This window comes from Pan troglodytes, chromosome 18 (genome assembly GCF_028858775.2).
Source record: "Pan troglodytes isolate AG18354 chromosome 18, NHGRI_mPanTro3-v2.0_pri, whole genome shotgun sequence".
Classification (NCBI taxonomy): Eukaryota; Metazoa; Chordata; class Mammalia; order Primates; family Hominidae; genus Pan; species Pan troglodytes.
Window position 1 is genome coordinate 24,215,477 of NC_072416.2, and position 24,644 is coordinate 24,240,120.

The window sequence follows — 24,644 nt, forward strand, 5'->3', positions numbered from 1 at the left end:
ACAACCTCCGCCTCCCGGGTTCACGCCATTTTCCTGCCTCAGCCTTCCTAGTAACTGGGACTACAGGTGCCCACCACCACGGCCGGCTAATTTTTTGTATTTTTAGTAGAGACGGGGTTTTACCATGTTAGCCAGGATGGTCTCGATCTCCTGACCTCGTGATCCACCCGCCTCAGCCTTCCAAAGTGCTGGGATTACAGGTGTGAATCACCGCGCCCAGCCCATTTGGTACTCTTTTAAATGGCTGTCTTCATCTTATATCCTATCATGTGCGTCCCAACCCGACTGCTTCCACCACCACCTCTCCTTCATAGTAATAAGATAAGCTGGCCTGACAGAATATGGGGGCTGCTGCTCCACCTACACCTGACTCATGATACTACACTTAACCAGCCTTTGAACTTGGAAGTAGTGGCATAAAGAATCCTCTAGGGTATAAAGTTTTACTTTTAAGTTAACAATCAATGTATTTTTATTGACCCAGACTATTTGCCATTGTAATACCGAAACAGGAAAGTATATCCCTGCCTGAAGCCACACTACTCTATTTGACAGTGTCAGTGTTGTTTTCCTTATCTCTCTTTGAACAGCTACCCTCTTACCAAAGTGTTGCTCTTGCTTGGTTCATTACACATACAATGGGACTTTCAGAGAAACAGCTAAGCTTTTCCTCCCACACTGTCCCAAATTAAAGCACCAGCCATCTCCTAGTTAATTTTCACAACAGCTATTATAGTAATTGCTGGCTTAGAATGTCCTATCGAAGGCCCGGTTGGTGGCTCACGCCTGTAATCCCAGCACTTTGGGAGGTTAAGGTGAGTGGATCACTTGAGGCTAGGAGTTTGAGACCAGCCTGGCCAACATGGCGAAATCCCGTCTCTACTAAAAATACAAAAATTAGCTGGGCATAGTGGTACATGCCTGTAATCCCAGCTCCTTGGGAGGGTGAGGCAGAGAATTGCTTGAACCTGGGAGGCGGAGGCTGCAGTGAGCCAAGATCGCAGCACTGCACTCCACACTGGGTGACAGAGCGAGACTCCACCTCAAAAAAAAAAAAAAAAAAAAAGAATGTCCTATCCGTAAATTCTTGAAATGACAAAATAAGTTCACCTGCTTGATGATATATATTTTTATTTTTGTTAATTTTGTCTTTTGTTTGTTTCTTTAAAGGCTGCAAAGAAGTTTGTTTCTGGCCAGAAGTCGATGGCAGCAAGTGGAAATTTGGGACATACACCTTTTGTTGATGAGTTGTAATACTGATGCACACATTACAGGAGAGAGCTGAACATTCTCTCAGCCCAGAGCAGCAAACACATGAAAGTCAGAAGTCTCTAATATATCATTTGTCTTTTTTCCAGTGAGGTAAAATAAGGCATAAATGCAGGTAATTATTCCCAGCTGACCTAAAGTCAATAAAACATTCTGTTTAAGTGTTTTTCTTACGTTTTTCTCAATGAGTTAACAAGTATTTATTATGTGCTGATATCTTTGTTTTAGATGCTTTAAAGGAGACAGGAATATAATTATTGAGTACAGAAGCATCAGAAACTATTAAAATTGAGGCTAAGTGGCTATCGGGGTAAATAGTGCCAGATTACTATTGGTGGCGTTTAAGATGAAAGCAAGTTCAAAATTTGTCATTTTGGGTGTCAACAGCTAAATGGTCTGGTTTTTACCCCTGTTTTGCCTTTTTTGCAATAAAATTATTTCCAAAAAACATACATTTCCTATCAATCATATCCTATATTCCCATTCATTTTTTTATGTCTGATTTATCTTCATTGACAGAGTTTTGTTTTTCTCTCATCTCCTGTCTCTCCCTTATCTGTTACCATCCTGTCTCTTCCAAATAATTAACTCTCAATTCAACATTTACAGTAAAAGAAGGGCTAAAAAGGGGAAAAAAAAAGAATTCTAATGTGAATAACTAGCCAAAGAATTATGTCTCTTAGTTATTTTAATTATAGTACTTGAAGTTTACCAAAAAAAAGAGAGAAACTAAATATTTAAAGAAAAATGTGGTGTTTACATAAAGTGACATTCTCTACTATGTTCAGACATTCTGATATTGGATTTCTCTATGGCATTTTCTAAAAGAAAGAAATTCTTCTCAAAAAGGAGGGTCTTATTCTGAAAATAAGATTTGCGAGGCCTGCAAGAACCCAAGGAAGTCTTTAGATAATCCTGTTGAAGAACATCTCTAAAGGCTTTATAATGCAGTCATAAGAGAAGAGAATTGGTGAGTCTACAGACAGTCCTTGATAAGTACAGCAAACTTGTGCCTGGTGAGGCACAAAACTTGGGTGTCTGCAAGATAAATGCTCATATGACCACAGATTTGCTAACCAACCTTTGATACCAGTTGGGCTTTACCCTCTTCAACTTGGGCACAATCTTCCAGCCAAAATGCATCTGAGGTAGAGGAGGTAGAGGAGGAAGAGCTTTCATTGTCTTGCTTCACCATTATCCAGTATGGAGAAGGGGCCCTCACTTCTTTCTTGTCGTCTCTGTGAATCATCACGTCACAATTAATGTCTTTTCCTACACTAATAGTATGGTTCTTCTTCTTATATCCATGCCAGTCTCTGGAGATGGATATTGGTCTCCTTGCAGGGTGATGCACAGTTGACCACGGATATCTATAATATTGAAGTCTTTTATCTAAATCTACATTTTCATTATCATCACTGCTTGTGAAAGATTCATCTTTTGCCAGCTCAATTTTCTTTGGTGTGCTGAAATGAAAAGAATAGTGAATAAAATAGATTCTTCATGTCTAAACATTTATGGTCCCCTAACAAGATGCCTTATAACTTGCTTTGACTCATAAAAGATACAATTTAGCTTTAGCATTACCTTTCTGTGTCATTGAAATGTTTCTCTTTTTAAAATTATCTTGAAATCTTTTTCCATTTCTAAATGGAAATCAAATTCTGCCTTAAATTACTTCGCCATACCTTAAAAAGTTTTGCACAGACTTATACTAGACTACTGACCAGAATATTAGGAGGTGTTAAAGGGTAGGTTAATTTCACTGCAGCTAAAGTGACGGATTCAACCTGGCCATCTCCTGAGAACTCTATTCTTGTGGCTCACGTGGCATTAACACAACATTACTGATTTCCAGAGGAGTCAGGAAGTCAGGAAATAGTGGGCCTTAAGGATCTTCAACATCCTAGTCATTAGTAAGTCTTAGAGTCTTTTTTTTAGAGAGGGTCTTGCTCTGTCACCCTTGCTGGAGTGCAGTGGTACAATCATAGCTCACTGCAACCTTGAATTCCTGGGCTCAAGTGACCCTCTGGCCTCTGCTTCCCAAGTAGTTGAGACTACAGGTGTGTATGCTGTATGCCACCGCACCTGGCTAATTTTTATTTATTTTTATTTATTTATTTATTTTTAAAACAGGATCTCCCTATGTTGCCCATGCCTGTCTCAAACTCCTGGCCTCAAGCAATCCTTACTTTGGCCTCCAAAGTGCTAGGATTACAGGCATGAGCCACTGTGCCCAGCCAGGTTTTTGTTGTTGTTGTTGTTGTTTTTAACTTTCTCCAATTATTGACTTTCTTGATTGTTGAAACTAGGTGGTGCTTGCCTGCTAGCACCTCCAGGTCTCTGAACTTTCCTAATGCCTACAGTACCTGTGCTTGCTTTAACTTTCCAGAATGAATGCTCTGTCACCTGCTTTCCCTCATCCTGGTGCTATTGCCCAGCAGAACCAAAACTAGATCTTTGTGATTACAAATCTCTGGTACATTCTGCCCTGCTAAAAAGGAAATAGGTTTCTTCCCTGCCAACCTGTTAAGACTTCTGGTGTTATCACTAATAACCTTGGCAGTCTGCCTGTTGTATTTGCTTCCAATAATTTGAATGGCTTTTCCAAAAGTTTATCTCTTCCAGTAATAAACAGTTGATAATGAGTAATTTTTACTGAGAGCCACTAGTCTTAAATACTGATTTTCTTTGTCTGATTTGCCTTCAGACACACCTAGGTCTTCCTGAACAGCACATGAATTTTTTTTTTAAATCCAAGTATTAATAACTTTTTTTTTTCAGACTGCAGGGGGAATCCTTGGCAACTCTGATGGTTAGGTAACCATAAAGGACAGGTAAATTGTCATTAGGTAATAAAGCCACAACCCTGCAGAGGTCAGGATTGGCTAGAAACAAACTTTCTATACCACTTGGCCTACCCAGAGCGTTACATGGAGAATTTCTCCAGTGTGTATACCCAGTGCCATTTTCTCCTGGAAAAGTTTATACTAGCTTTGTGAAAGCATCTTTTTCCTTCTTCTTTCCCTGCCCCGTTATACATAAGTTACTAAAATGCCTCAGATATGGGTACTTTGCCTAATTAAGACAAGGAATCAGCAGGTGCTTGGTATTGTTTGTGGGTTTTCGCCTCATACTTAAGTTGTACTGTTCTATCTTTTCTTTGCTTTTGAATGGTCAGTCTACCATCCTTAGAATTTAATATTCTGGATCTCAAAACTCCTCCATGTAATGAAAATGCTTAGAACATAGTTGTTATGTAATCACATGAGCCCAGGCTTTTAGAGTCGTGCCCTCCAGTGTAGGAGTCGCTGAGTAGGATTTGATTGTGAGTTGTGATCGTGCTACTACACTCCAGCCTGAGTGACAGAGTGAGACCCCGTCTCAAAAATAAGACTTTTAAAATTAAAAATTAAAAACAAGTGAACCACTGACCACATGAAAGTCCTAGGGCAATTTTAGCAAAACAAGACAGACTCAGTCCCTGCCTTCATGGAGTTCACATTCTCCCAGGGAAACACAGTGAACAACTGATTACACACATTATTTCATTAAAATTGGGATAAATGTGAAGGAGCGAGCTGTGAGAGCATATGTCAGGTGGACCTGTTTCTAGGAAGACCCCTTGGAGAAGTTACACTGGAGCCTTCAAGGGTGACTACTGAAGAGCAAAGTTACAAACATGTTGCACACAGAGAAGAGCAAGTGCAAAGACCCTGAGGCAAAACAAAAGGCAGAGAGCTGGAAGCTAAAGGGGGCTAGAGAAGGATGGGGAAAGCAGTATGAGTTGAAGTTGGAATGGTTTGCAGAGGCCAGCTGAACCCCATAGAGCATCATTGGCCAATGTGAGGATTTTGACATTTATCCAAAGAACAAAAAGTCTTAAGAGATTTTTTGCAGGAACATGCCAGGATCAGATTTGCATTACAAAAAGATCATTCTGGCCAGGCTTGGTGGCTCATGCCTGTAATCCAACACTTTGAGAGGCCGAGGCAGGCAGATCACCTGAGGTCAGGAGTTCGAAACCAGCCTGGCCAACATGGTGAAACTTTGTCTCTATTAAAAATACAAAAATTAGCTGGGTGTGTTGGCATGCGCCTGTAATCCCAGCTACCCTGGAGGCTGAGGCAGGAGAATCACTTGAACCCGAGAGGCAGAGGTTGCAGTGAGCCAAGGTCACGCCACTACACTCCAGCCTGGGTGACAAGAGCAAAACCTCATCTCCAAGAAAAAAAAAATACAGTTTTGGTGATAATACAGTTTGAAAGTAATTAGCATGTGGATAGTCATAGAAACCACAGGCATCAATGAAACTGGCTAGGAGAAAGGACACCAAGAGGAAATGGCCAGAGGTAACAGGAAAATCAGGGGAGTGTGGTGTCACAGAAGCCTGGGAAGTGCTATTTCAAGAAGAGAGTGGGTGGAAATTGTTAAGTGTTTAATGCTGCTCAGAAGCCAAGCAAGATAAAGACGGAAGAATCTAGTGGGATCAGAAGTGTGAAGGCTATGGGTGGCCCTGGGAAAAGGACTCAGCCAAGGGATGAAAGCAAAGCCTAGATTGAAGTGGGTGGAGGAGTGTCTGGGAAGTGGCGTCTTTCGAGGAAACAGAGGTGTCTAATACAGCTTTTAGCAAGTTGGGAGGGGATGCAAAAGACTCCAGTGGCTAAAGAGGGTAGGGAGAGGAGAGTGGACTGAAGATAGGATTTGCCAAGATGGAAGAAGTTTAAAAAGGCTTAGATGTTATTGGGAAGGACCCAGAGAACAAAAAGTTGAATACGGAAAAGAAAATAGGATTTGCAAGAAGCACTTTTTTTTTTTTTTTTTTTTTTTTTTTTGAGACAAAGTCTCGCTCTATCTCCAGGCTGGAGTGCAGTGGTGCGATCTCGGCTCACTGCAACCTCCGACTCCCTGATTCGAGCGATTCTCCTGCCTCAGCCTCCCGAATAGCTGGAATTACAGGCACGCGCCACCACATCCAGCTAATTTTTGTAATTTACTAGTAGAGACGGGGTTTCACCATGTTGGCCAGGATGGTCTCGATTTCGTGACCTCATGATCCACCCGCCTCAGCCTCCCAAAGTGCTGGGATTACAGGCATGATTCACCACACCTGGCCCACAAGAAGCATTTTTAAGGGCTGAGTCGGGAAAGAGGGGCACCATACAGGTAGGCATGGGGACAAAATTCCCAACCAATGACTTGCTTTTTAACTCCAGGTTGACTTCATCGTGCTTTCTCATATTAGATCCTACAGATCTAATACCAGAAACCCCTCTGACAGTGTCACCAGTCCTCCTGTCATGATCCTTATCATTTGATAATTGTCACATTAAACCATCTATGCCTCACAGGCCCTGGGATTCTGTATTATAACAAAGAGTTCCTAAAATGAACTATTTACCTTGTTACTGGGAATTTGGCCTCAGGGATTAAATCATATATTTCTTGCCATTCTTCAGGAATGTTAATAAAATCTCGGTAAACCTTGATTTGTAGCACTGTTCCAATAGTGATATGTTGCAAAAGCTGTAAAAATTCTCGAAGAGTATATCCTAACACATTGGCATGGCCAACACTAATCAGAACATCACCTGAAGAGGGAAAAAATTATATATCAGTAAAACTAGAGGTTTAAAGGGACTGTATTGATTTCTGGCTTTATTGTGAGGTATTTCATTTTCTGGGTTCATATTGTTGATTCTTTTTGAACCAAAACCAGGCTTCAGCCTTTTTTTTTTTTTGAGATGAAGTCTAACTGTCACCCATGCTGGAGTGCAGTGGCATGATCTCAGCTCACTGCAAGCTCCGCCTCCCAGGTTCAAGTGGTTCTCCTGCCTCAGCCTCCCAAGTTGCTAGGATTATGGGCATGTGCCATCAAGCCTGGCTAATTTTGTTTTGTTTTTTTTTTTAGTAGAGATGGGGTTTCACCATGTTGGCCAGGCTGGTCTCAAACTCCTGACCTCAGGTGATCTGTCCACCTCGGCTTGCCAAAGTGCTGGGATTACAGGCATGAGCCACCGTACCCGGCCCAGCCTTTATTTAATAAAGATGTTCATGTCCATGATATGAATATCCTTTGCATACTGAAGAATGTATGCAAGATGTTTCTTAATAGCAGTATATTGGTAGACATTATATGATGTTTTTGAGACGTTTCTGAAGTTCTTGGTGTGACAGAGGCTAAAAAACATTTATAATCGGAACCAGCTGTTAGGATTCTAAACATAGATTAGTTTCAGATAAAATGAATGGCTATTACTAGAAAAGAAAAAACCACTTACACTAAGTGATGAATAAATGACCTACTTTCTATTATACCTGCCTGGCAATTTCCAGTGCCCTCCACAGTTAATAGACCATATTAAACATAAAGCCTTTCATTTTAATTCTCTACCCTTGTGCAGTATTAGTTGAGCAAATAATTCTGTATAAAACATTGGGCAATTAGGCATGCTTTAATTAACTGTAAGATGTGTATGCAGTGAGTATGTTGGTTTAAAGGGATTTGACAGCTAGGTTTCCCTACCTTAGGGCAACGCAGGATAAGGAAAGAAACAAGATGGGCAACCATGCAGCTTCCGAGTCCCTGGCAGGTGGGAAGAGGACTACATCTTGAGCACTAATCCCCGAAATCCCCAAATTGAAGGAAGCTAAAAAGACCAATTTTTCACTTGCTCCAACCTCCCCCATGTCCCCACCTCCAGCAGCTAGGTCATGGACCTGTGAGTGAGATCCAGCTACTTGACACTCCCACCTGGGTCACTGAACCTGGAGGAGGAGATGCAAAAGAGTGACAGGAGCTTCTAGTTGCTAGGGGTAGTTACACACAGCTCTTGGTTCTCTCACCATTTTCCAAGCCTGCTTCTCCAGCCTTTTGGGAGATTCTGTCAGACTCAGTATCCCAAATTCAGTGCATTAACAGAAGTGTTTTCTGTTTTTTGCAATGAGGAACCCTGGCTGCTACAACGGCATTCAGCAAGACTTCAGAAAGGAATACAAAGGATTTGCTTTTTAAGGACCAGCTCACGTTGGGCAAAATCTTAAGTCTTCAGATCTTACTAGTACTGACCTTCTGGAGACCCTCAATCAGCCTCATTCTAAGACAGCTGAAGCCTAACCTCAAAGAAGAAAAGGGTCAAGAAGTGCCTTCTCTGATGCATGCACTGGGCTTCCATCAGGAATTACACTGATCCCAAAAGAAGCCTCCAAGGATGCCAAGGACAAATGTCCATAGCTCTAGATCCTATCAGAAACAAAAGTTCCCAGAATTCCAGAAAACAAATACTTACAAGGGTGGAGAAAAACCTTCTACTTTGGTCTTAAGCAGTAGCTGGGGGTAATACAATCAACCATGTATCTGAAGCTCACTTCAGAATGAAACAAGGCTACCTGCAGCTTGAGCAATATGAAACAGCTGCTCATCCTACTGAGGTTAATTACAATGGCAAAACAAAACAAACAAAAAAAAGCAAAAAAAACCCTCCCCGGATGAGCTTACTTACCTAATGTTAAAAGCAGTGTTTATAGCTGAAAGCTATGGCTTGGCATTCTGCTTAATTATGTTGTAAAAGGGTGACTTTTATCAAGAGGGCAGAAAATAAACAGCTTAATTTCCTGACCGTTCTGGCTGTAAACCAAACATGTCAGCATGTGAATGTGATTACTCTAGCAATAGATACTAACATTGCCCTTCATACAGAAACACCAATTTGGTATTTATGAACACCAACCTCATTACACCTTTTTTTTTCTGTTTTAATGGGCTATAGGATGACATTATATAAACTTTGTCTCGATTACCTACAGTAAATCAACTTTGCAGCAGCCAAGCCACTACTGAAAAATATTTTATCTTTTTCATCTCTCCCAACTAGGCTGGAAGTTCCTTAAGTTCCTCAAGGCTAAGGACCATGTCTGTGTCGTTCACCACTACACCCCCAGTGCCTAGCTGGGTGTCTGCACACACCAGGCCTTTAGGAACTGCTTAGGCAGTAGCCAGTCCATGACTTGTATTTACTGTTGAAGCTACATTAATTTCTTTTTTTTTTTTTCTCCTGAGACAGGGTCTCACTTTGTCACCCAGGCTGGAGTGCAGGGATACAAATACAGCTCACTGCAGCCTCGACCTCCAGGGCTCAAGCAACCCTCCTGCCTCAGCCCCCGGAGGAGCTGGGACTGCAAGCGCATATGCCCACCATGTTGGGCTAGTTTTTGTATTTTTTATTGAAATGGGGTTTTGTCATGTTGCCCCAGCTGGTCTCGAAGTCCTGAGCTCAATTTGCCCACCTCAGCTTCTCAAAGTGCTGAGATTCCAGGTGTGTGCTACCGCACCCGGCCTACATTAATTTCTTAAGACTTAGAATGTCAGAATCTGTTAAGGCCATACTGGCCAAAAGGAACTAAAAGTTTAGCCAGAATAAACTAACACTAAACTAAATTAGGAAATCAAGGTGAAACCCTATCCTGAAACACCAAAGGAGAGAAATTTCAGCACATAGATAAAAGATAATGGGGGTGGGAGGAAACGGGGTCAAAGAAATAGCATGTTTCTACAATTATCATCTCTCAAGATCTTATCATCATTGTCTAAAACCACTCAGTTACAGATTTTAAAGCCTAGAATGATGCCGAGGAGAACTGGCAGGCTTGTCACGAAGAGATTTGGGGCTCTGGACTTCCTCTGTATTCAAATCTCATTTCTAGTTGTTAGGCAATTGGCTAGGAAGGTATGGGCTTTCTAGGCACACATCGGTTCAAATCCCAGCTCTGAACACAGACTCAGTTGTATAACTAAGATGAACAAGTTATTTCATCTCTCTACGCCTCTATATTTCATTATCTACATTTCAGGAGTGTTGCAAACTTTAAATTAGATAACACGTGGGGCCAGGTGAAGTGGCTCATGCCTGTAATCCCAGCACTTTGGGAGACTGAGGCAGGAGGATTGCTTGAGCCCAGGGGTTCGAGGCTGCAGTGAGCTATGATTGCGCCACTGCACTCCTGCACTCCAGCCTGTGTGACAGTGAGACCATGTCTCTTATTCAAATAAAATTAAAAATTGGAGTTAAAAAAAGATAATAGATGGGGAAATATCTCCCACAATGCCTAGGACAAATATTCATTTATTATTTATTTATTAAGCAAAGACATAACAAATGAGCCACAACTTTAGGTGTGACGGTTAATATTGTCAACTTGATCGGTTCAAAGGATGCAAAGTATTGTTTCTGGGTGTGTCTGTGAAGGTGTTGCCAGAAAAGATTAACATTTGAGTCAATGGACTTGGAGAGGCAGACCCAACCCTCAATCTGGGTAGGCACCATCCAATCAGCTACCAGCAAGGCTAGAAAAAGCAGGTGGAAAAAGGTGGAATGAGCAGACTTGCTGAGTCTTCCAGCCTTCATCTTTCTCCTGTGCTGGATGCTTCCTGCCCTCGAACATCAGACTCAAGTTCTTTGGCTTTTGGACTCTTGGACTTACACCAGTGTTTTGCCAGGGTTTCTCAGGCCTTCAGCCACAGACTGGAGGCTACACTGTCGGCTTCCCAACTTTTGAGGTTTTGGGACTCGGACTGAGCCACTATTGGCTTCCCTGCTCTTCAGCTTGCAGATGGAGGGGCAGAACAATATGGTTGGGTTCTGTGTCCCCATCCAAATGTCATTGCCGATTGTAATCCCCACATTTTGAGGGAGGGATCTGTAATCCCCACCTGTGGAGGGAGGGAGGTGATTGGATCATGGGGGTGGTTTCCCCCATGCTGTCATGATAGTGAGTGAGTTCTCATGAGATCTGATGGTTTTATGAGTGTTTGACAGCTCCTCCTTCACACACTCACACTCCCTCCTGCTGCCTTGTGAAGAAAATGCCTGATTCCTCTTCCACTATGATTGTAAGTTTCCTGAGGCCACCCCAGCCGTACGGAACTGTGAGTCAATTAAACCTCCTTCATTTATAAATTATCCAGTCTCAGGCAGTATCTTTACAGCAGTGTGAGAATGCACTAATACAGTAGGTGAGTCCTGGATTTAAAAGATGAAATTCAAGACTGCTTCGAACCTCAAAGAGCCCACTAACTATAGCCCTGCCATGAGATTCTCTGTTGCCCACCTAAAAGCATACTCCTGTCCCACTCTAGCACCCTGGAGTATGCACCCAGATCATCACCCAGCATCTGTCACCTGACCTTGAAGAAGCTGAGAAGAAGCAGCTTCCCCATGGGACCTGTCCTGGAGTTCTTTTGTTCTGGTAAGTCCAGAACTCTCCACCGGCCGCCCTTTGTTCTCCACCACCAAGTAGTGATGTGTGGGGAAAATGCTTTGGATTTTAAGGTATAGCAAACTGTTTCATAAAACCATTATGTATCTGCTTTCTTCTTTAATCCATTGCTTGGAACCCTTAGCTGCAAATTAGAATCACCTGAGGAGCTTTTAAAACATAAACTGCCATGTCCCAGTCCAAGAACGATTGAATCAAAAACCTGTAGGGAGATAGGGACCAGGCATCTTGGTTTTAAAAAGTTCCCAGATGATTCTAACAGGTAACCAGAGTTGCAAACCAGTGGCTTAATCCACTGGGACCCCCATACAGCCATCATTTTTTATTAAAACACACACATGCAAAAGTCTAGAGAATCTGTAAGAACAGCCTAAGAGATGATTGCCAATATTTCTGTAGCACTTCAGTTTTAAAAGCACTTTCATAAAAATTATTTCATCAGGTTGGGCTCAATGGCTCACACCTGTAATCCCAGTACTTTTGGAGGCCACATGGGAGGATTGCTTGAGGCCAGGAGTTTGAGACCAGCCTGGACAACATAGTGAGACACCACCCACCCACCACCTCCATTGCCCATGTCTACAAAAAAATAAAAAATCAAATAAAAATTAGCTGGGCATGGTGGTGCACGCCTGAGTCCCAGCTACTGAGGAGGCTGAAGCAGGAGGATCACTTGAGCCAAGGAGTTTAAGGCCGCAGTGAGCCATGATCAAGCCACTGCACTCCAGCATGGGTGACAGAGTGATACCCCATCTATCAAACAAACATGCATTATTTCATCAAATCTGCGCAACCTCTGACAAACACAGGAATATCCCAATTCAAAGATGAGGTGACTAAGGCCTGAAAGGTTAAGTGGCTTTGCCCAGGGTCACAGAACTAAAAAGTGTCAGACCCTGAGCCTGAATCAGGACAGCTAACACAATATGTTTTTTCTTTCTCACCATGGCGCCAGCCCATTCTGCCTCCCCAACTCCTGGGCACAGTACTAGGCCCAGGCCAGGCACTGAGAAAACACCTCTTGAACTGCATGGAAAATTCATTCACCCAAAGACACGAGGAGCAGGGCAGTATTGGTAAAGCCCTTAGGCTCTGGAGTCTGACAGAGAAGGTTCAAATCCCAGCTCCTCAGAGTGACCATGGGAGAGTTACTAAACATCTGATTCCTTGTCTGCAAGGCGGTTTCATGCAGAATCTAGCTCAGGGATTGTGAGAGTGAAATGAGATCATGCAGCTAAGTGTTAGCAATGCTTAATACTGCCTACGAAAGAAAATATCTTTACACACCGAGAGCCATAGCTCTGGAGTAACATGGTCCCTGAATCCCCACTTAGGAGAAACAGGTGACCTGGACAAGGAACTCAATCTCACTGACCCTCATTAAGTACATTTAATTTTTTTTTTTTTTTTAGAGGTAGGGTCTCACTCTGTTACCCAGGTTGGCATGCAGTGGCACAATCATAGCTCACTACAGCCTCGGCCTCCTGCACTCAAGTGATCCTCCCACCTCAGCCTCCTGAGTAGCTAGGATTACCGGCACACACCATGCCGGGCTACTTTCGTTTTGTTGTAGAAATGGTGATATGGTTTGGATTTGTGTCCCCGCCCACATCTCATGTTCAACTGTAGTCCCCGGTGTTGGAGGAGGGGCCTGGGGGGAGGTGACTGGATCACAAGGGCAGATTTCCCCCTTCCTGTTCTCGTGATAGCGAGTGAGTTCTCATGAGATCTGGTTGTTTAAACGTGTGTAGCACCTCCCCCTACTCTCTCTTCCTCCCGCTCCAACCATGTAAGACGTACCTCCTTCCTCTTCACCTTCTGCCATGATTGTAAGTTTCCTGAGGCCTCCCCAGCCAAGCTTCCTGTACAGCCTGCAGAACCATGAGCCAATTAAACCTCTTTTCTTATAAATTACCCAGTTTCAGGTATTTCTTTATAGCAGTGCAAGAACGGACTAATATAGACAGCATCTCACTGTGTTGCTCAGGCTGGCCTTGAATTCCTGGCATCAACGGATCCTCCCACCTTGGCTTCCCAAAGTGCTGGAATTACAGGTGTAAGCCACTGTACCCAGCCAGAATTAAATGAATTAATATGCCCAACAGTGATAGTTATATAAGTGATAGCCATTGGCTGGCCCATAGAAAGTTCTCAACTAATGTCATATCCTTTTTTTTTTTTTTTTTTTTTGAGACAGAGTCTCACTCTGTCACCCAGGCTGGAGTACAGTGCTGCCATCCCGGGTTCAAGAGATTCTCCTGCCTGAGCCTCCTGAGTAGCTGGGACTACAGGCGCCCACCACCAGGCCCAGCTAATTTTTGTATTTGTATTTATTTTATTTATTTATTTATTTAATTATTTTTTGAGACGGAGTCTCTTTCACTCAGGCTGGAGTGCAGTGGCGTGATCTCAGCTCACTGCAACCTCCACTTCCTGGGTACAAGCGATTCTCCTGCCTCAGCCTCTCAAGTAGCTGGCATTACAGGCATGTGCCACCACGCCTGGCTAATTTTTGTATTTTTAATAGAGACAGGGCTTCACCATGTTGGCCAGGCTGGTCTCGAACTCCCTACCTCAGGATCCACCTACCTCAGCCTCCCAAAGTGCTGGGATTACAGGCATGAGCCACTGCTCCCAGCCAGTTTTTGTATTTTTAGTAGAGACAAAGTTTTACCATGTTGGCCAGGCTGGTCTCAAACTCCTGACCTTAAGTGATCCACCCCGCCTTAGCCTCCCAAAGTGCTGGGATTACAGGCATGAGCCAGCATGCCCGTCATATCCTTATAGTTACACTGAAACCCGGTGACCCGAGTCACCCTGCAGGCAGATGGGCAGGATGGGTGGTTGGGAAGCATGGCGAAAGGGCAGTCACCTGGCTGGAGTTTCCCGTCGTTGGCTGCAGCCCCCTTCCTGATAAGGTGGGTGATCTGGAGGTAGGGTCCATGCTGGATGATGATGAGGCCTAATCCCAGGCTACCCACAGTGAGTTTGGTCTGCTGTGTTTTGCTCAAGTTGTGTACAGATGTTTTGACCTTGTTGCTGACTCCTCTTTCTAACCAAAAGAGGGGAACTTATTTCAGTCCTTCACCAAGACAGAAGCATGGCCATACCTACTGGGGTTCTGAAGCCAGATCCCTGGGACAGTTATTTAATCCCTGTTCCTCAGATTCCTTGTCAGTAAAATGAGGATAAAAATGTTCACCTTGGAGAGCTCTTCTGAAAATTAAATGGGTGCATTAAAGGGCTTTTGCAGAGTCTGGCATATTGTGAGTGCTTAATCAATATTAGTATTATCTGTTCACTTAACAAATATTTATTGATACAGTGTGCTAGGCCCTGGGTTTACCATGGTGAGCAAAACAGATGTGTTGGGTTTTTTGGTTTTAACAGACAATGTCTCACTCTGTTGCCCAGGCTGGAGTGCAGCGGCATTATCAGGGCTCACTGCAGCCTCGATCTCCTGGGCTCAAGGGCTCCTCCCACCTCAGCCTCCTAAGTAGCTGGGACTACTGGCATGTGCCACTATACACGGCTAATTTTTATTGTTTTTGTAGAGACAGGGTCTCACTCTATTGGCCAGGCTAGTCTTGAACTCCTGGACTCAAGCAATCCTCCTACCTCAGCCTCCCAAAGTGCTGGCATTACAGGTGTTAGCCACCGTGCCTGGCCCACATGTGTTTCTTGTCCTCATGAATTTTACAGCCTAGTGGAGGGGACAGATATCAATCAGTCATGTAAATATATGTTGGATAACAAACTGTAACTCATGCTATGAAAGAAAAGGACGGAGGGCTCTGAGAATGAGTAACAGAGGGCCAAAGTCTCATCTGGGGATGGCGGGTCAAGCTTCCAGCAGGGCTAAAATTTGAATTAAGGCCAAAAGGACCAATAGGAAATATTTAGGCAAAGAAAGGTGGATCAGGAGCAAATTGTGTTAAGGTCTGAGAAAGGAAGGAACAGTCCCGGTCAGAGGAGGGGGAGGCAGGAGGAGCGAGGACCAACCAGACAGAGACTGCTTCTCAGACTTCCTTAGTGAAAAGGCTCCGAAGTGAGTAAAGCTGGACATGGTTAGATGAAATGAAATGACATGAAAATGACAGGGTCCTGGCACATGTCATGGCAGTGACAGCGGAAATGAGCAGTGGATGGACCCAAAAAGCACGTGGGGGAAAATCCGAAGGCCTTGGAGACAAGGGGTAGTGGGAGGGGTTGAAATATGTTTTCTACAGAACCAAATCTCACAAGAAAAATTTCAGGGACTAAAAGGACATTCAAAACAACAAGTTAATTTCCCAAGAGGAAGTTGCTAGGAAACTCCTTTTCGGTACACAGGAAGCTCCTGGGGAGATCTGTTTTCAGCACACTTTTCCAGCATTTCACACACAACTCCTTTCCATAAGGACAGGTGACACACAAGCTTGCCAAGTCCATGTGACTGTGGTGTTTTCAGGGCCACTGCTGAGGGAGAGGCTCCCCCAGCTCCCTACCTCTGGCTGTGGGGAGCTGGAGGGGTTCATGGCCCTTTCCTCTAAAGCAAATGTCCTTGCCCATCTCCAACCTCACCTTCCCCCAAACCACAGATGCTCTCTGTTTGGGAAAATAAAATAGCATAATATAAACAAGATACCATCTTCAGAGACCTTTCAGGGTTCTGGGAGCAACTGGGGGCAGGATACGCCCTGCCTGAGCCTCTGGTTCCTGAGCAAACAGAGAAGTCACATCTTGGGCAAGGTCCAGTGGTTCCTATCTCAGTTTGTAAATTCAATATGCTTATAAGGTAAGCTACCAGGAGCCCACTTTTAAAAGTCAGCAGGGTTAAGTAAAAGAAGCCAGACTCAAAAGGCTCCTTACAGAAGAAGGACATGTCTCAGGAGTTTGATCCAGACCTCTATAAGCAAATGCAGAAGTTCGGGAAGGCAAGAAACACAAGTACATCTTGAAAAAAAACAAAAAAAAAACTTTGTGCAAGGCACGGTAGCTCACGCCTGTAATCCCAGCACTTTAGGAGGCCGAGGCGGGCAGATCACGAGATCAGGAGTTCGAGACCAGCCTGGCCAACATGGCGAAACCTGTCTCTAAGATACAAAAAATTAGCTGGGCATGGTGGCGCGGGCCTGTAATCCCAGCTACTTGGGAGGCTGAGGCACGAGAATCGCTTGAACCCAGGAGGCAGAGGTTGCAGTGAGCTGAGATGGCGCCATTGAACTCCAGCCTGGGTGACAGGGCGAGACTCTGTCTCAAAAACAAAAAAAAATTATCTGGGCATGTTGGTGCATGCCTGTAATCCCAGCTACAAGCCTGGGTGACAGAGCAAGACTCCATCTCAAAAAAAAAAAAAAAAAAAGAGAAAAAAACCTTGACAAAGTGAAGCTGGATGTGGATTTTCTTGGAGCAAGTAAATACATGCAATCTCCTGTCTCAAATGCTAGCAACATACCAGACCACTCTGCTTCATTTTGGAGAGAAGACTTCTCACACTATGGCAGCCATCCATGAGAGCTTCACAGGTTATCAGCCATATGAAGTCACTACTTTAAAGCACTTACAAAACCCTCTGAAAAAACTAGTTGAGAAAGAAGAAAAGAAGCTCACCCAGCAGGAAAGCACAGATGTAACAGTGCAGGAGCTGAGTCAATTAATTTCATTAGAGGATGGAAACCACGAGAAGGAAAACACTGAAGATGGAAAAGGTATTTTATGTGTTTTAGGCAAAGGCTCTTCACACAGTGCATGCTCAGGATGAACTATTAGACATGAAACCTGAGGAAAGTGCTCGCTAGGGCCCAGTGGCAGGGACCCTGGAACCCGAGGGTACTGACAAAGATGACCCTACTGCTGTTGAAAGTGAGATCTTCAATGCTTCCTCCCTGGAAGAGGGTGAGCTCAGAAAAGAGTGAGCCGCTGTGTTTGGGGACAACCAGGTGGAGGAGGCAGCACTATGGTCCTCGGAGAGCCAGACCCCAAGCACCAGACTAAAATATGAAAGACTTACAGGTTTTGCTACAAGGCTAGTCAGACAGCAATGTAAACCTTCCCAAGGACAAGCAGTCCAAATGACAACAGCCCTGCAGTGAAAAAGCCTAAGGCTGCCTGGCACCTGCCTGCCTAGTTCAGCCTCTTTGCCAACCTCAAGTCTTATCAAATCCTGATGCTGTGCGGAAAAAAGCCATAAAGAACAAGAATTGCTCAGTGCAGGAGTCTGCATCCTTCAGTAAGCCCACCTGGGGGCTAGCAGAAGTATAAAGTGATTAGAGCCTGGGCAACATAGTGACACCTCATCTCTTCTATTTAGGCTGGGCATGGTGGCTCACACCTGTAATCCCAGCACTTTGGGAGGCCGAGGGTGGGCGGATCACTTGGGGTCAGGAGTTCGAGACCAGCCTGGCCAGCATGGTGAAACACCGTTGCTACTGAAAACACAAAAATCAGCCAGGCGTGGTGGTTCACGCCTGTAATCCAAGCTACTCTGGAGGCTGAGGCGCAAGAATCGCTTGAACCCGCCTGGAAGGCGGGGGTTGCAGTAAGCCAAGATCATGCTGCTGCACTCTAGCCTGGGTCACAGAGCAAGACTCTGTCTCAAAAAAAAAAAAAAAAAAAATTAGCTGAGTGTGGTGGTGCATGCCTACAGTCCCAGCTATGGGAGGCTGATGCAGGAGGATTGCTTGAGCCCAAGAATTGGAGGCTGCAGTGAGCCAGGAGCATACCACTGCACTCCAGCCTGAGCGACAGAACAAGACCCTGTCTCTAAAAATAAAATACAGTGACCCGTATGCTATTTTAAGATTTATGTGCCCTTTTAATAAAAATGAAAGGGCCAAAGTCCCTATTTACATTGGTATAATTTTTTAAAGGCTCCTTACTATGTGATTTCATTTTTATGATGTTCTCCGTGGAAAAGGCAAAAAAAAAAAAAAAAAAAAAAACACTGTAAAAAACAGATGGGGGTGTGAGGAGCTGCAGTGGGGTGGGGTTTGGCTGCAACTGGGCATTGCAAAGTAATTTTAGGGAGTGGTGGAACTGTTCCCTATCTTGATGGAGGGGGTGGTTCAACGTGGGTATAGCTTGTCAAAACGGTAGCTGTACTTTTAAAAGGGGGGATCTTACTGCATGGAAATTATACCTTGATAAAAATAACGATGGCCAAGGCGGGCGGATCACTTGAGGTCAGGAGTTTGAGACCAGCCTGGCCAACATGGTGAAATCCCATCTCTACTAAAAATAAAAAATTAGCTGGGCATGGTGGCAGGCACCTGTAATCCCAGCTACTCGGGAGGCTAAGGCAGAGGAATCACTTGAGCCTGGGAGGCAGAGGTTGCAGTGAGCTGAGATCGCGCCACTGCACTCCAGCCTGGGGGACAAAGCAAGACTCCTTCTCAAATGATGATGATGATGATGATGATGATGATGATGATGATGATGATGATGATGATAACAACAACGATGGAGAGAGGTTATCTCCCAGGCCAAGAGTGCACCGTTGCCATTTTACAGAGGAGGAACATTGACGAAGGCTTGGTCCCCAGGGCTTCTTCACCCGCTTCCTTCTCCCCAGTTACCTTTTTTGTTTTTGTGGGAGGCCTTCTGCATGGTCCCGGGAGGTCAGGCAGCCCGGGAGGGCCTCCCGGAGCAGAGGCTGGAGTCAGTCCCAATGCCAACAGTTTCGAACCTTGCCCGCGGGCACTGCCCTCGGGATGGCCGCCAGGGGGCGCTGCGCCGCCACTGCCCAGAAATTGGGCGGCAGTGAGGTCGCCGCAAGGCTTCCCGTGGACCCTGCAAAACGTGGCGTGGGCATTGCACACCACTGTATTGTATGGAAACTTCTGCAGAGGTTAGCACCGTGCCTGACCCACGGTGGTTTCTTCATTCCTTCTTTTCTTTTTCTTTTTTTAAGAGACGGGCAGGGGGTGGGGGTCTCACTATGTTGCTCAGGCTCAACACAACTGTTGCACTATGGGCTCAAGCGATCTGCCCGCCTCAGCCTCCCAAAGTGCTGGGATTACAGGCATGAGCCACCACGCTTGGCTTCTTCATTCATTCTTGGTGAACCTAAGAAATAGGGAGGGGGAGAAGGCACAGAGGAGGGTGTTTCAAAGATGTGAGGTGGTCTGCAGAGGAAGATCACAGCCAGAAGATCACAGGGGATCACAGAATACCTAGAAGATCAGAGAATCCCCCGCTGCACTTCTAATAATGGTATTTTTAAAAAATTGTTACATCAGTAGCTCCAATGCTTTGGAACTGCACTTTTTTTCATGAATGTTTTGAATAAGAAAAGGCCCCAGGGTGGCCTAAAAAAAAATGAGTCACTATTAGGAGAGGCACTATTAATGCTTCCTTCTTTTTTCCAAGATAATTCTTCCTCCCACACACATTCACTCATACAACAAGTATTTACAGGGAGCTGTTCTGTCGTTTACTGATACTGGGGACACAACAGTAAGCAAGACAAACACAGAAACACAGGCTCTATCCTCTTGAAACCTGTACTTAAAAAACAGATGAAGTGGACAATTTTAGGAAAATATAAATTATTAAAAATAAATTCTAGGCCAGGTGTGGTGTCTAACACCTGTAATCCTAGGTACTCAGGAGACTGAGGCAGGAGGACTGCTTGAGCCCAGGAGTTTGAGATCAGCCTGGGCAACATAGTGAGACCCTTTCTCTATTAAAAAAATTTAAAAATTAGCTGGGCATGGTGGTGCACATCTGTAGTCCTAGCTACTCAGGAGGCTGAGATGGGAGGATCACTTGAGCCCAGGATTCAAGGCTGCAGTGAGCTATGATTGAGTCACCACCTTCCAGCCTGGGTGATGGAGCAAGATCCTGTCTCAAAAAATAAAAATGAATAAATGAGTTAGTAAATTCTAGAAGAAAGAGAAAACCTAATGAGGTAGGCCCTGGTGTTATCCCCGGTCTGATGAAACTGAGAGGCTAAGCACCTTGCCCCATCCCTTCAACAAACAGTCATTAAGCACCTATTAGGTGTCAGGCACTGTGCAAAGATTTCCATGGTAGATCTGGTTATGTCCAAGCTTATTCTGTTGTTTCTGTGGCTCTACACAGACAATAAGCCAGGGCAGATTCCTTTTTAGGTTCCTTTTTTTCTTTTTTTTTTTTTTTTTTTGAGATGGGGTCTCATTCTGTCACCCAGGCTGGAGTGCAGTGACAAAATCTCAGCTCACTGCAACCTCCGCCTTCCAGGCCCAAGCGATCCTTCCACCTCAGCCACCAGAGTAGCTGGGACCACAAGCCTGTGTCACCACGCCCAGCTAATTTTTGTATTTTTAGTAGAGACAGGGTTTTGCCATGTTGGCCAGACTGGTCTCCAACTCCTGAGCTCAGGTGATCCACCCGCCTTGGCCTCCCAAAGTGCTGGGATTACAGGCGTGAGCGCCAGGACAGATTTCTCATTAGATAAAACCTGTGTCGTAGAGACCAGTACAAAGGGCTATTCTCCACCTCAAGTCTCCTGTGGGTGACTTCTTGTGACAGGTCACCTTTCCTCTTCCAAACAGTCTGGCAGTGGTCTACATAGATACCAACTTAATTCTATCATAAAATACATCTTTTTCCTCCATCTTCCTACCAGCAGGAGAAGGGTAAGAGTTTGTGGGAATAGAGCCCATCAGCATATATGGTTCTGTGATGGAGCATATCAGTGCCTGGCCTTCCCTTAGTCTTCCCTCCACCCCAGGCTAAAAAGTGTCTTTAGAGCGGAGGTCTCTACACTCCACCAAGCCAAGTAAGCCAAGGTCACACCGATTGGTGGAACTGCAGGATACAAACTGTCGTGGGTGCTGTGCTGCCCAGATCCCCCTTCAGGGCTGAAAGACTTACACTTCCCACCCTCACTACTACTACTGGCTGGAAAGAACGCCTTGCCCAAGATCTCACCTTCCTAGATTAACTAGCATCTGGTGACTGGTCAATGCAGGGCCATCCCAGGTTCAGAACTCCCCACGTGGTCCACTGCAGCCTGACTTTTCCCTCTGCCCTGTCCGGCTTCATTCCTTTTTTTTTTTTTTAGAGAGAGTCTCACTCTGTTGCCTAGGATGGAGTGCAGTGGAGTGATCTCGGCTTACTGCAACCTCCACTGCCCAGGTTCAAGCAATTCTCGTGCCTCAGCCTCCTGAGTAGCTGGGATTACAGGCACCCACCACCATGCCCAGCTAATTTTTGTATTTTTAGTACAGACAGGGGTTTCACCATGTTGACCAGGCTGGTCTCAAACTCCTGACCTCAGGTAATCTGCCCGCCTCAGCCTCCCAAAGTGCTGGGATTACAGACATGAGCCACCATGCCCGGACCCTGCTTTATTCCTTCTTCCAAAGAGTAGATGCTAGGATGGATCACCTAATACCCAGGTAATAATGAGGTGCCCATCCCTGGTACAGGAGGAGCATAGCTAGCCTCTGGCAGAGGGAAACTCTAAGATGGCTAATTTTTTACAGGCAGTAAATGGGATGGTATACCAGGGGGAGAAAGCAGACAAGAGTATTCAATTACCAGGAAGGAATCAGGCTGAGACTTCACATCGGGGCAGGGAGGAACATTGGGCACCCACGTGATCTATTTAGGTGTCTCTTAGTACTCCTTTGCCCTATTTGGACAGTAAATGGACAAATACAGCAACCACTGCCTGAGAAGTGCACAGCAACTAGGTGCTCAGGCTCTCTAAGGATGGAGGTCTAGACCACCCCATCACGCAGGCCACCTAGATCATCTGAGGTGCTGGCAGAAGAGGAGAGGTTTCTAGGATGGATAGAAGAGGGGAATGAAGGGTATGTTCGTTATGCCTCTAGATGAGCTGTAGCGGCGGCAGGAGCTGTAGTTCCCACTAACCCTCCTCTATATGTTTCCCACAGGAAAAGATTCCCCAGGGTCCTGAAAGTGCTGCTTTCCAAACTTAAGTAGCAAATGAGAGGCACAGCACCATGTGGGCACTATTGCAAATGCTGCACTACACTGCCTCGGTCAGGACTGAAGGACTATTCCCCGCCTACCAGGTGGGTGGTAGGTTGACAGATCTCAGCTGTCAGCCCTCTTGAGGAATTGTCTTTGTCTGAAGAGAGCTGCCCTCCAAGCTCCATGGCAGGTCAGTGCAGGGATGAAAAGACTTGGCCCATTTACTCCAACTCAGGCCAACTCAGCAGCTATCCTAGTTTCAGAACTCCCCTGGGGGTCTGCCAAAGCCTCCCATGACTGCAGCACAGACTGACTTCTCCCTCTTCCCACCCCTGCTTCCCTTTCCCCATAGGACTTGATTCTCAAAGGCTCTCTAATAAACTTTCTGCACTAATCAATAATCGCATTTCTGAGTCAGCTCAAAGGGAACCAATCCATGAAACAAACTGAGATTTGAGCCCGGGCGCAAGCTGCTAACTCTGGATTTAGTTTCTTGTGTCTTCTCTAACCCCAGAAACCCCAGGTACATGTGTGGTGCGTCCACCATGCTCTTGGCCCACGAAACCTAACCCCTAGGGAGACAGTGTGTTTATTGTCAGGCTGAAGATACTCCTTAAAGAGAAGAGTGATCACACAGTCCCTTCCACAGCTTTGCCCGTGGTCCCATCTGGATTCAGCCTCTTCTGGCCAAGGCCTGCCATCCATCACAATAGAGCATGCCATGTTCATGGCCCTTTAACAGCTGCAGAATGGCTGTTTATGACTTCAGGCTGCACAGCATATCTCCCTCCTGGAAGCCTTCTATGTTCTTCTGGGTCCCCAAGGCTTTCTGCCATAAGGAGTCTTGTGGCTCATTTCTGAAAAGTCCCAGCTGCTCTGCTTAGGGGTGGGTGAGAGGATGGGACGCTTCTGTCACCGAGGCCAGGAGTCTTGTTAGGCCAGACGGGGGGAAAAGGCCCAGAGAGGTGACATGGCTTTCCCAAGGTCAAGTCAGTAGCAGGGCAGGAACTAGAACATAGTTCTGTATTCTCTCTGCTTCACTCCATCACCTCTCCCAAACCCTTAGGGTTTGCCTCTGCTAAAATCTAGACTGAGATACAGAGGAGAAGGGAACTGATCTGTCCTGCAGATCTCAGAGACTGGGGACTTTGAAACACCAGCCAGGCACAGTGGTGTGGGCCTGTAGTCCCAGCTACTTGGGAGGCTGAGGTGGGAGGATCACTTAAGGCCAGAAGTTGAAATCCAGCGTGGACAACATAGTGAGACCCTATCTCTAAAAAAAAAAAAAAAAAAGAAAGAAAGAAAGAAAGAAAGAAAGAAAAGAAAAGAAAAGAGCTATAGGGATAAAAAGAAGGATTAATGGGAAATCTCTAAACAGTTTGGCCCCTGCCAACCCCACCTCCCATTCTGGATGGTAGGAAGGTTTGGGATAGGTGACTATTCTCTGTACTGATGTGCAGCCATTAGTATGATAAAAATGTTTTAAATTCTTTTAACTCAATACTGGTTGTTCTTGTGCTTTAATCTTAGACCCAGAACCATTTGTAGAGGGTAAAAGGAAGAACTGTATTATTTATTTATTTTATTTATTAGAGACAGGGGTCTCACTGTGTTGTCCAGGCTGGTCTTGAACTGCTGGACTCAAGTGATCCTCCCACCTCAGCTTCTGGAGTAGCTGGGATTATAGGTGCAAACCACCACGCTTGGCTACTTGTATTTATTGTAAACACAAGAACCCAATCATCATCATTCTATTCAGCTGGAGTTAGAATATGTGCAAACTGTTCAAACATTCAGCCCTAGGATTCTTTTAAGCTGGCCAGTAGAGAACATCAGTGGATATTATCTGGGAATTTAGTCCTGTATAGTTACAGTTTCTTCTATCACTGGGCAATAGAAAACCCCAACAAGAAGCCAAGAATATGACTCAATTAAATTTCTCCAGTACTTATTTAAAAAAAGAAGAAAAGAAAAAAGAAACTGAAGACTATTGCAGTAATGTGATATGCATTATATCTGGATCCTTGGAGTATATGAATTATCTTGTGTCAATTTCTGTGGCAGAGGAAAAATAAATTGTATAATAACAACAACAAAAAAACCTTTCCCCCAAGAGACCAATGTTTGGACAGAAAAGTCAATATAGACCAGCAATCAAACCCTTCCTTCTCCCAGCTATGTAGTGACACTGATAC

At 44.9% G+C, this 24,644-nt stretch overlaps 2 protein-coding genes across 9 annotated transcripts in view; one reads left to right on the plus strand and one right to left on the minus strand.

Moving 5' to 3' along the window:
- Positions 1 to 1,734, plus strand: part of UQCRC2 (ubiquinol-cytochrome c reductase core protein 2) — a 30,555-nt gene extending 28,821 nt beyond the window's left edge. For 2 of the 3 annotated variants that reach the window (XR_010152165.1, XR_010152166.1), the window contains exon 15: positions 1,171 to 1,435. Coding sequence is in view for 1 of the 3 variants with exons in the window: in NM_001246530.1 (NP_001233459.1) it covers positions 1,171 to 1,254 (84 nt within the window). In the remaining 2 variants the exon portion in view is untranslated. 3 annotated transcript variants of the gene reach the window in all.
- Positions 1 to 19,219, minus strand: part of PDZD9 (PDZ domain containing 9) — a 43,716-nt gene extending 24,497 nt beyond the window's left edge. Inside the window, exons 1-5 of one of the 6 annotated variants that reach the window (XM_063796846.1) lie at positions 19,101 to 19,217; positions 14,417 to 14,596; positions 13,345 to 13,415; positions 6,671 to 6,860; positions 1,940 to 2,735 (exon numbers count right to left, since the gene is read on the minus strand). In XM_063796846.1, the coding sequence (XP_063652916.1) occupies positions 2,342 to 2,735; positions 6,671 to 6,860; positions 13,345 to 13,369 (609 nt within the window). In that variant the 5' untranslated portion in view covers positions 13,370 to 13,415; positions 14,417 to 14,596; positions 19,101 to 19,217 and the 3' untranslated portion in view covers positions 1,940 to 2,341. Of the gene's footprint in view, positions 1 to 1,939; positions 2,736 to 6,670; positions 6,861 to 13,344; positions 13,416 to 14,416; positions 14,597 to 19,100 lie in introns of those variants that run through there. The other 5 variants (XM_009430461.3, XM_054669006.2, XM_003315009.6 and 2 more) reach the window with 5 other exon arrangements.
- Positions 19,220 to 24,644: the final 5,425 nt, after the last annotated feature.